Genomic DNA, 11,961 nt, shown 5'->3' with positions numbered 1-11,961 from the left:
ACAAGGCAGTGTGCAGCCTGTGGGTTCCGTGTTGAAGTCCTCTTGCAACCCACTTGGTATGAAAAGTCGGGCCACCCAGCTCTAGACATTGCCCAAACATCAAACACTGATTTGCCTGAACGTACGGTAATTGATTTGGAAAGAGATTATAACCCAGAAAAGTTTGAAATCAGAATATCACCAAGGACAAACAGGCTGCCTCAAGACATGTCATCTTTATTTATTTGTGCCTTACAGAAGAGGAGGAAAGAATGTGAGCAAAACAGTTTCTCTTAGTTCAGGAAACTATTGCAGTGAAACTGATAGGACATGATGGTTTTGTGTGCTCAAACCTTGTGGCAGGATGCATTAATGCAAACACATCACAATAACACACAATCTTCAGCTTCTGCAGAAAGCAAATTCTGCTGGCAATTTTAAGGCATTGAAAGAAAATCCACACTAGTAAGTTCTATATAAAACTTGGCACATACTCAAGTGGTAGACTGAAAAGGTACACTGAAGGTTAGCAGATCCAGATGGAGGATTGGATTCTATCTTATCAGGATTCCTTTTTGAGAAAATAGTAGGTGTGAATCTTTCCTCCCTGTGACTCTACTTGTTTGCAAACATGTGAATTTAGTCTGCCAGTGTCTTGAAATGGGCAGAATTTCATTAATCAGTCTACAGCACCAGTTTACCAAGCAGAAGTGATTCTGTGTATGTGTGTATCTGCATCATTTCCAAGTCTGGCTGGCAAGGCTAACAAATATGCTCCTCTAAGTCTATTAGAGAAAAGTCAGAAGAACCACTACAATTCACTGGTGAGGTTATCATGTGGCAGTGAGTACATTTAAGAAAATACATTAAGAAAAAATACCTTAATAGTATGTTATTAACAAACTTTGTCTCTAATACAGCACATAGAACCCATATTGCTTTCCATAATAGAGAAATAAGCAGCTGGCATAATTCTACACTCCTTTTCTAATGGTGAATCAAAAGCCAGGATATCCATGGTTTTGAGTTGCCGATTGTGGCGATAGGAAACAGCAGATATCTAAGCTTTTGAAACGATGTTAGGAATCTGTGCTCAAGAGAGTGGATCTTTTTTCTTTTCTTTTTTCTTTTCATACAAGGCTAAAGCTAAAATCTAGGAACTGATTACAACACACCTGTTTCCTTTATTCTTAATTGCTGGCACTACTGATTGTAAGCAATTACTATTTTAAATCTACAAATATGGCACAAAGTGAAATGGACAGCACAATGGTTCACAATGTAATCACAGAAATGACTGCCCATGCTTCTAACAGAAAAACAGGGCTCTAATACTCCGAAAAATTTATCATGTAGGTTTTTTAAAAAAGGAAGAATGCACCAGGTTTAGCTAGTGAGATAAAGATATATTTAAGTGCATCTTCACTATGTGCTATCATATGACAGAGAGCTCCCATGTGCATTGGTACAGAAAGTTGGTCCACAGTTATTGTGTGGCTTAGTATTTATCTTCCTAAAGACATTTGCACCTTATAAATGTCAGTAGCTTCCACCTAGTATTTTTGAATGCATTGTGCTTCTTTCTAGAGTACACCAACCACACAGCAAGGCAAACAAAATGCCCTGTTTTCTCTACCCCTGTGGTCCATAAGAACTGGAAACAGAATAAATCATCTAATTACTTGCCTTCAAGATGCGAGTAACGAAGATTAATCTGCACTTCCCTGACAAGGTGCAATTGCTGGATATTTTGTATCTTACCTGTGAAGGAGGTTCACTTTTCAACTGATTCTGAATAGCAGGTTCAGCAATTAAGTCAGACATCATGAAGGAGCCCTGAGTCATTAACTATAATGTGTAAGTTTTAACTTTTTCTACTAGCTGCACTTCTGAGACTTCCCTCTTTGCTTAATTTAGAAATTGTGAGATCTGGCTATTACATAACTCTGCAGTTTGCCAACTAGTTTTCCTATAGAGTCCCTCCCCGCCCCCGGAAAATAATCAAACTTTGAGCCCCCTCCCCTTTCTTTCCTCCTAGTGATTCTGGATGTGGTGCTCTTACTAAACTAGTCTATAGTGATGTGAAACATTAGAACTTTATGTGTACATGAGCTGGTAAGCACCTTAATTCAGGCATAGGCAATTTAAAGGTCTAAGCTATATTGTTCCCTCCTTAAAGGTTCGTTGTATTTAAGGTGAAAGGTTACACTTTTTGGTTTGCAGCACCCCCCTCTTCCAGATTTGTTCGTTCAGTTTTCTTAGTGGATGTTATGGTCTCCTCAATCATTTCAGCAAAGGCTTCCCCTACTTGGCTTGATGAGATTTTTGAAGCCAATTTAGCCTCTTCTTTCTCCTCTTTCTTAAAAGAGAAAGTGGGGGATATTTTGGAACTGCTGGCCATAGAGGAACTGAAGAACCTGGGCTGGAAGGAGTAAGTGGGGTTGGAAGGGGGATTCATTGATGAAATGCTGATGCTTGAAGTGCTAAAACGTGTCTCCTCACCCTCCAGCAGTTTCCTATAAACACGAGAGAAGGAGAGATTATTATTATTTGGGGTTCAATCCAGGATTAAGCACATTTATGAAGAGGTGGGACCATTTCTAGTCCCTATGTTGGTTAAAAGCAGGAGAAGACTAAAAGAGGGGTGAGTAACCAAGCATTTTTTCATGCCCCAAAGACCCACAGGAATTTGAAAATATTTGCAGATTTTAAAAAAATCCCCCATGTTGTTTAACATCTATATGAAATCGCTAAGTAGGGTCACCTAGAATCTTGAGCACATAGTCAGGAATATTCTGATGACACAGAGCTCTACTTCTCATTGACATCTACAAGTGTGGCAGTAGATGTGCTGGACCAATGTCTTGCCTCAATAATGGACGCTCAATTGAAGCTCAATCCAGATAAGACTGAGGAACTGTTAGTGGGTGGTTCCCTAGACTGGATGAATTGGAGCTGGCCTGCTCTTAATGGGGTTGCACTCTCTCTGAAGGAGCAGGTACATAACTTGGGAACCATCACTGGTGCTTGAAGCTCAGGTGACCTCAGTGATGTAGAATGCCTTCCATCAGCTTAAGTAGGTGGCCCAGCTATGCTCCTGTCTGTACATATGCTTTCCACACTTTGGTAACCTCTAGGTTAGATTACTGCAGTGCATTATACGTGGGGCTGCCTTTGAAAGGCAATTTATAAACTGCAGCTGCTGCCAAATTTAGTGGCAACCATGAAGAATACAATGCATAGGTGCGGTGTGGAGTTGGGTAAAAGACCTACTGTCAGGCATGATCAAATGAGAGGTGTCAGAGGTTGTGGCATCTGTACATATGCTATTTCCTCTACTTAAGGGATTCTGTAGGAAGACACAGCAGCTTTTAAGAGCATAAACTATACCCTGTTACTTACAACCACGTCTTACAGAGGGGTGTTCTTTTATGCTGCAGCAGACTAAAAGTCTTGTAGCTGCTTAAAGACCAGCAAATGTATTATGATATAAACCACAGGTAGAGAACCTATGGCCCTCCAGGTATTGCTGGACTATAAGCCATGCTGGCTGGGGCTGATGGGAATTGGAACCAACATCTAGGCGGCCACGGGTGCCTCACCTTTCGTATAAGCTATAAAAGCTTATCCCACAAAAAAATCCATTATTATTTTAGGTGTCACAATATGAACTAGAATATGTTAATTTGATTTATAAAATGTATACTGAAAACACCTAGTCTTACTATACTTTATCTACTTTAAATACATTGCATTGCCATCAATGCAAAATGATGGTAAAGCTTCCTAGTGAGCAGCGCTAAATTGACTCCCACCAGCCACTAGGATAGGGTTGGTTTTCATCACAGCCTATTTTGGTGCTATGCTGTTTACATAACCAACAGGCAAGCAGGGCTTTGATAGTCACTGTTACCTGTATGCTGCTATCTCTATATCCAGGGCCATTTTGACATTGAGCAAATCTTGGTATTCTCTCAGATGCCGAGCCATTTCACTTTTTGTGTCTCTCAGGTCACTCTCCAGCTGATTGACAGTGTCCTGTAATTCAGACGGACAGATATAAAACTGACATTTTAAAGCCAAAGATGTTGCTGAGTAGCTGCTTTTCCTCTTAGAATGAAACTGTGGCAAAATCAGCAATATTGTACATGCATTTGCACAAAACAACATGCAAATTCGGGTCTACCATTAAAACATGTATAAGCCTGCATGACAGCTTTTTGGGTACATGACAGCTTTCTGGGTATGACCACCATGAAGTCCTATGTGGAAAACTGGATGGGATTTCTCTCAGTGTTCCAGAACACAGACACAACCCTCTCCTATATGAAGCTATTCAAGTATTATTATTTATCCTTGGAGGACTTTCTCTGGATTCTGCCGCCCCCTCCACAAGCACACACTGCTGGAGGAGAAGTGGGTGATGATCAGAGATAGCTACCCTTACAGCTATAGTGCCCCAAATTTGTAAATTCAGATGAAGACCCCAGCCATTTGGGTTCTGCTTAAGGAAAAAGGTTCACACCAGCAATGTATAAAGGGCACCTTTATATCACATATACCAAAAGCTCAGTGTCAAGTATTTGCAGCAATGATTCTGTATCTCTGATTGAATCAGAGGCTGTTTTTCTGCATTGCTTAAGTTACACATTTCCGCTAACAAATTTGCATCCAGAATCTTGGCCAAGTAGATGCTCCTGCTACACCTGTACAGTTGCTAACTAGGGCCGCCATTTGATTATGGAAATCTTAGTTGATTAATCATAGGACTTGTAAGTTATTAACTCATTAAATTTGCATATTGATATGGCAGTCTTTCTTATGAAGAAAGCTTCCCCCGTTTAAATGATGTATGCATGTATTACAGAAGATTGCCAAATAATTGGGGGGATTTTTTTAATCATCACAATTTCCAGCCCAAATTCTAGCCCTAGCTGTTGATATGTAACTAATCAACAGACTCACCTACATAAGATGCAATTCTAGAATTCCTCTTTTAATGTAATACAGCTTCAGTTTGCAATATGTTAAAGGGGGAGCAGTGCAAGCTTAACTTAGAATGTGTGTATCCTTTATGTAGCCAAAACAGTACCTTCCATGCACAAGAAACTTATAGACAAAAAATTCCTAAAATTTCCCCCCAACAGCCCAATGATGACAGAGCATTTTCAGTTGCCAAGGAATGCTGACTGTCCAAGAGGGAAAAGTGAGAAGGAGTAACAAAAGTAATGGACTATCCTGGAAGATCCAGTGTCTGGCTGGCACCCTGAACAGAAGCATACCATATTTTCTTACTGGCTCCACTAGCTAACAGTAGATTGATTGCAATGCATCTTGTTCAGTACCATGGAGAGAGACATAGTTTTCTCCGCTGTCTTTTAGCTTCAGTTCAGGCTGAGCCCTACTCTTCTTAAGAAGCAGGGAGATGTTAGAAGAGGTATAATTCCTCACAGATTAGAGGGAGGGATGTCCCAAGGCTGACACCACCCTTTTCACTATTCAAACCCAGGAACTGTGAAAACACTAAGCAGGCACAGTATCCAGATGTGGAAATCAGTTATTCCTCAATATGAAGCCAGTGCACAACCAGGGGTGTAGCCAGGATTTTTGGGGGGCTTTTGTTAGGGTGGGGGCAGAACCTCAGCTTTGTTTTGATTTTTTTGATTTGGGGGCAGCTGCCCCCTCTGGCTATGCCCATGTGCACAATGAATTAACATGAGACTGGCGGGACAGACGGAAACACAATCAAAACACTTCATGGATAAGAGGTTCTGCTTATGGGCCCAACTGCACTACAGTCAGGAGCTGCATGGTAAACTGTTAAGAGCTTTCAAGGTGCCCAGAGAAATAAGCATGCAAGTGATACCCTCGCACAGTGAATGGCTTTTCTAAAAGACACCTGCACAAAAAGCAAAACTCCTAGCCTGTTTTAACACACCCTCCAGACGGAATGTGTTGACAGACTTTCTCCCACCCCTCCTAGCAGATTTTTGGAAACGAGATTCTCAAACGTCTAAGGGCAGCCGGAGGCTTCCAACCACTGGCCTTAAGTCTGCTGTGAATGGGCCTATGGTCTGATTCAGCACATGAGAGGCGACAACTGTCATCCTGAGCCAACCCAGAGATCCGTTTCCTGCAGCTTTCTGCGGCTAGTGATCGGAAGCCACCGGAGGGAGGGGTGGGTGAAGCGGCGCTTACGTGCGCGATAGGGAGCGAGCGCGCTAAGGCGATCGACAGCGTCTGGCCACGAGGTGTGTCCTCGGACGCGGTGCGGAGAATGACGACGCGGCGCCTGCGCGGAAAGGCGACCTCCCCCCCCCCGCCCGCGCCCTCACCTGCAAGCCGACGGCCTCGGCGTGGTGGCGCTCCTCCATCTCGTGCAGCTGCCGCTCGAGGGACTCGTTGGCGCCGCGCAGGCTCTCCACCTCGAGGGTGCGCGCCTGCAGCTGGCGGCGGTACTCTCCGATCTCCTCGCGGCTGGCGCGGATGGCCTCGTTGCTGCGCGCCGCCTGCTCGCTCAGGTTGGCGAACTTGCCGCGGTACCACTCCTCGGCCGCCTGCAGGTTCTTGGCGGCCAGCACCTCGTACTGGCCGCGCAGCTCCTTGAGGGCCGCCGTCAGGTCGGCCTTGGGGGCGTCGGGCTCGACGGCGGCCAGCGCGGGCGCCTGCAGCGAGGCGCTCAGCTCGGCCAGCTCCTCCGAGTGGACTTTGCGCACGAAGGCCAGCTCGTCCAGCAGCGCCTCCACCTTCTTCTCCAGCGCCAGGCGCGCCAGCGTGGCGCCGTCCACCTCGCGCTGCTGCGCCCGCAGCGCCTGCTCGGCCTCGGCCCGGGCGCGGGCCTCGTCCTCGCAGTGCGCCCTCAGGCGCTGCACTTCCTCGGCCAGCCGCTCGCGGTCCAGCGCCGCCTGCGCCCGGGAGGCCTCGGTCTCCTCCAACTGGGCGCGCAGCTCGCGCAGCTCGGCCTGGAACAGCTCGGCCAGCCGGCTGGGCTCGGCGTGGCGCTGCCGCAAGGTGCCCAGCTCGGTCTCCAGCAGCCGGTTGTGCTGCTCCAGCTGCCGCACTTTCTCGATGTAGCCGGCGAAGCGGTCGTTGAGGCCCTGCAGCTGCTCCTTCTCGTTGGTGCGCGTCAGGCGGAATTCGTCGTGCACCGCCGCCGCCTGGCTCAGGTCCAGGCTCTCCGCCTGCGCCAGCCGGTACGAGACGGCATGGCTGCTGCGGGACGCCGACTGCGAGCGGTAGCTGCTGCCCGCCGTCGAGCTGCCCAGGCGGGAGGAGTAGCGGGGAGGCTCCCCGAAGATCTTCCTGTAGGAAGAGGCCAAGTAGTGAGAATCCGATCCGAAATTCATCCTGGAGGCAGTAGAGAGGCTCCCTGCGCCGTCCGTGCTTTATATAGGGAGGCGGGTCGCCCGTCGCGCCGCAGAAAGGCGGGGGAGGGGGGAAGCTGCACTTTTAGGGCGCGGTCGAAGGGAGGAGATTGGGATGAAAGGGACAGGCGGGGGATGAGGATGCTGGGGCGCTCCGGCAGTCCCATTGGGCGTAAGCAGGAAGGGAACGCAGCGGATTTTGGGGTGCGGGTGGGAGAAGTGATCGAGCTTGGTATATTTAGGAACGATGGTCATTGCTTTGTAGAGTAGCGGAGGTAAGCGGAGGTGAGAAACTTGGGCTCCCCCTGACTACGATGGAAGAAGGCAGAGCAGAGAACGCCTATCCAGGAATGGGAAGCAGCTGGTGTTGCTGGCTGAAATCTTGGGGCGCACGTCTGAGGAAGGATAGAGGGCTTGGAGGGACCTGGTAGTGCTGATGGTACATCTTTCCGGTCCTAGCTTCGCATTCCCAACTGACTTTGCTAGGAAGCATGACAGGCAGAAATGCTGATGGAGCTGTCCATTTTGCCGCAGTGCTGATGTCAGTTCTTCCCACCGGCTGCCGCTGAAGGTTGGGGACGCTTCCACCCAGCGCAAGCTGTTTTGGCTCTTGGAGATAGACAGTTATGATATACAGAACTGCTAGGCTCCGTCTCCCTTAACCAGCTCCCCAATGCTGTTGTTTCTCCGAACCATAGAGCCAGTTTCCTTCTCAGGGTAGGCCTGTGTGTGTTAAATAATGGAGCTCTGCAATTCAGTCATAACATTTGCTTTGTTGTACTGTGCACAAACAGTAAAGAAGACTGGAGGGTAACACTTACTGATTGCTGCAGTGAGGAAGAAGAGAAAGACAGGAGTGTCCTAGATTTGCTAAGGGAGTGAATTTAGTGTGGGAAGATTAGAGTATATTAAACATACTGCAGTGTAGTAGGACCTTGAAGATCCTATAAAACTGTAGTTGCATCCTGTTATTATATTGCGTTATCATATTGTGATCTTAAACCGGGGGGATATGCTATTTCATTAGAACAACTCAGTCTGATAAGAATATGTAAGTGTGGTTTTTAGAATGAATTTCAGCAGGACTGCAGGAGTGTTCTTAGGAGGAAGTGTTTTGCTGTAGATGATTTGTAGTGCCAGTATTAACACACACAGCCAGTTTCCCTGATCACAGCACCAAGGAAGGAAGGTGAAAACATTTGCATCCATGACTCTGCATGATACATTGCCCCTGCCTAACGTGAACAGTCTTTTAAAAATATTGTTTGTGTTCAGAAAATACACTACTAAAATGTGTGATTTAAGTCCTATCATCTCAACATGGTATTTAGTCTGGCATTTCTCTGTGGAGATGTACATATTCTCTAGGTGAGGCCATACCCCCAAACCTGGAATTCAGTTCTCTGTAGCAGGGTTGCAGGAACCTTTTCTGCCCCTGGGCCACATTCTCTTGTGGGCAACCTTTTACTGGACCACTGTAGTCAGGATGTCTTGGTCCAGAAAAGGTTGCAAGTGGCATACCAGCTGAAGCTGGCAAAAAGCACTCCTGGTCTCTTGGGTCTCTAGTGACAGAGATGGCTCAAGTAGTAGACCCAGTCTGCATACCTGCTCCTTCAGAGGGAGAGAAACCCCATCCAAAACAGGCAATTAACCACTCACCCACAAAACCTCCATTTCCCCCCAGGATTTAAGCTCAGTTTTTTTTTACCTTTATCTAGTGCACCATTGCATCGATACGCTGGTCCAAGACTTGCACAGCCTCTACTGTCTCAATGTTGGCATTTAGGGCTTCCTACCAGAACATTCTGACTTTCTTTCAGTCACCTAGTTGGTTGCTATGTAGAATTGTCCTTGAGTTCCTTCCAGGATACTTGATTTCCTTTCTGTTTTGGCCTTTGATTTAGCTGCACTTCTTCCCTAATTCTGGATCTGGAGTTATGTGCTTTTGGCTGTGGGCTATTTTTGGTGCACAAGTGGCCGTATTCTTTCCAGCTTTTGAGACTGGATGGCTGTAGACCATAGGCATGTTCAGCTACTGACACCTTCCAGTCAAGGTGGAAGCAGAGGCTCACATGGAAGCCCCACCCCAACACCCTCAGGCATGTCCTCCTCCACCCTCATTCTAAACATCTGCATGGAGCTTCTACTTGACTTCATTTGGATGTGGGTAGAACTTTTGTGCTATCTGGGATCCTGATAAAGAAGGTTCCCTAATCACGTGAGGGATTCTACTTGTGTCCCGGCAAACACAAGTAGAAGCCCCAGTGCAGGTTTGCCCCATGAACAAGTGGAAAGTTGACAGACAGGGAACTGATGTGCCCAAGGATGTGGGGAGGCTTGTGTGTGTGATTCTGCCTTTGTCAATTCAAGTTCTCCCATTGACTTTTAAGCCTAAGCCAAGTCATTCAGTGACCCCAGCAGTTCTCCAGTCACCCTCTATTCTTTTCAGGTCTTCTTTCTTCTGGCTGTCTACCAGGAACACCAACCAAAATGAGCTGCTAATCCAACTAACTAACTGCTGGTGACCAACACTTGGCCGTATATACACTTCTTCTGGATCCCTATTCTAGTCCCAGTCAATCAACGCTATCTAACTATGAATTCTAAACATGCAGTTACCAATCAGAATATGAAATTAATCAGTAAAGCGTTAATTGATTAACATCCTGTCCTGTTTGACATTCAGCAAGGCATTACAGAATCCCGGGAAGCTCAAGTGAGGAACTTGTTCTACAAATACCTGGAGCTTTGTCCTGGATAGCGCCAGATCACCCCTCCTAGGCTTCCACCACCCCACCACTTCTCAGAGGATAAAGGTAAAGGGACCCCTGACCATTAGGTCCAGTCATGACTGACTCTGGGGTTGTGGCACTCATCTCGCTTTATTGGCCGAGGGAGCCGGTGTACAGCTTCTGGGTCATGTGGCCAGCATGACTAAGCCGCTTCTGGCGAACCAGAGCAGCAAACAGAAATGCCGTTTACCTTCCCGCCAGAGCGGTACCTATTTATCTACTTGTACTTTGACGTGCTTTCGAACTGCTAGGTTGGCAGGAGCAGGGACCGAGCAACGGGAGCTCACCCCGTCGCGGTGATTTGAACCGCCGACCTTCTGATCGGCAAGTCCTAGGCTATGTGGTTTAACCCACAGTGCCACCCGCGTCCCTCTCAGAGGCTAGTAAGGCCTTAAAGCAGCAGTCCTGTGGCCTGGTTCTTAGCACTCTGCCTGTTCTCTGTTAGTTCTCCCTAGGTTTGTTGTTGGCATGGACTGCCAGGCATGGGCTTATGGCGTGAGCTGGTTGGACACAGAAGAATGATGGGAGGAACCAGCTGGGGAACTCCCAAGAGAAAAAGGCTCAGAGCCATGGGATTGGGTGGGATGACAATGAGTGGTCAGAGGGAGAAGACTGGGAGGATGTGCTAGGTAACAGTGCTTAGTGAGTGGAGGGAATATGTGGCAGAGAGAAGTCCAGAAGCTGAAGCAGGAGAGGAGGGAGTCCAAGAGGAAGAGATGAATCTGGCTAGTGGAGGCATGGATGTCTCCCCCTCCTGCTGCAACAAGCTTTCCTCCCCCCGGTCTCCCAGAACCAGGATAGGCATGAAGAGGGTAGAGGAGAAGTTAGCTTCACATAGGTGCACTCAGATTGTTTGGGGAAACCATGGAGAGGTGGGGACTTAAGCAGCTGTGGGGAGATGAGGGCCTTCAGTCTCAGCAACTGCTTCATAGCAGCAAGACTTGCTTGAGTTGAGTTGCTGTGCTCACTAGGCCTGACACTCCTTTGTGAATCCCATTTTTGGTAATAAACACCTGCTGGCTCACTCCTGTCAGCTCCCTCCCCCCGTGTGTGTGTGTGTGTTTGTGTGTGTGTAGATCACCGTGACATACATGCTCAGGAGTTTCTTCATCTGGAGATTCAAATTCAGGGGTCCTTGTATTGATGGGTCCTGGCTTATGAGCTCTCTGGTATAATGTTGCTGCCTGGGTTGGTGTGTGCCACCTCTGCCTCCTGTGCTGCTGTTCCACCTTACCTGGCTGGTCCCTCCTCACCTGAGTCAAAATTAGGGAACAAGCTGTTGCTCAGGGTGAGGGTCATGACATCTACCAATTCAACTAAATAAAACTGGCAACTCTGAAATATTTGTGATCAGCATTGCACACAGTCCACTTTCATGCGGAGCCTGGTAAAACCGTACATTACAACTCTCCTGGCTCTGCTTTTGCCTGGTTTCCAAATGAAAAACGGAAGCTTTCTCTTAGCATCTTTTACCGCAAATGGGCTCTGTGACGCTCATGCATTTTTCAGCACACTATTAAACCAGGGCTGTAGCTACATGTTTTACCATGCTGACCACTTACATCAGAATTCTCTAAAGAAGGTTTCCCTTTTGCTCAACTTGGAACACATTTCAGAATAATCGTGAGTACGATGATAATTATGATGATCTATCTGGGATCCAGACTAGTCTTGGCAACTAAAAAGAGTCCACAGTGTAGATAACAGAAAATTAATCTCACCCTTTGCTTCTCCACCTGGGTCAGATCTTGTTAGTTGCTACAGGTCTTCTTCATCTCCTCCTGCCCCCCAAGCTTTTTAAAGGGAGACTTAGAGGTGGCACAAGC

The 11,961-nt window shown here is 47.1% G+C and overlaps 1 protein-coding gene across 1 annotated transcript; it reads right to left on the bottom strand.

Annotated features, from left to right (window-relative positions):
- Positions 1 to 1,109: 1,109 nt before the first annotated feature.
- On the bottom strand, positions 1,110 to 7,712 carry INA (internexin neuronal intermediate filament protein alpha). Its single transcript, XM_028730395.2, has 3 exons — positions 6,315 to 7,712; positions 3,893 to 4,017; positions 1,110 to 2,495 (listed from the first exon to the last, which is right to left on the bottom strand). Exons 1-3 carry the CDS (start codon positions 7,323 to 7,325, stop codon positions 2,183 to 2,185), a joined length of 1,449 nt encoding a protein of 482 aa, XP_028586228.2. The 5' UTR covers positions 7,326 to 7,712; the 3' UTR covers positions 1,110 to 2,182.
- Positions 7,713 to 11,961: the final 4,249 nt, after the last annotated feature.

Source organism: Podarcis muralis, chromosome 6 (assembly GCF_964188315.1).
Source record: "Podarcis muralis chromosome 6, rPodMur119.hap1.1, whole genome shotgun sequence".
In the NCBI taxonomy this organism is placed as follows: domain Eukaryota; kingdom Metazoa; phylum Chordata; class Lepidosauria; order Squamata; family Lacertidae; genus Podarcis; species Podarcis muralis.
This window is presented reverse-complemented; position numbering and strand designations above follow the sequence as displayed.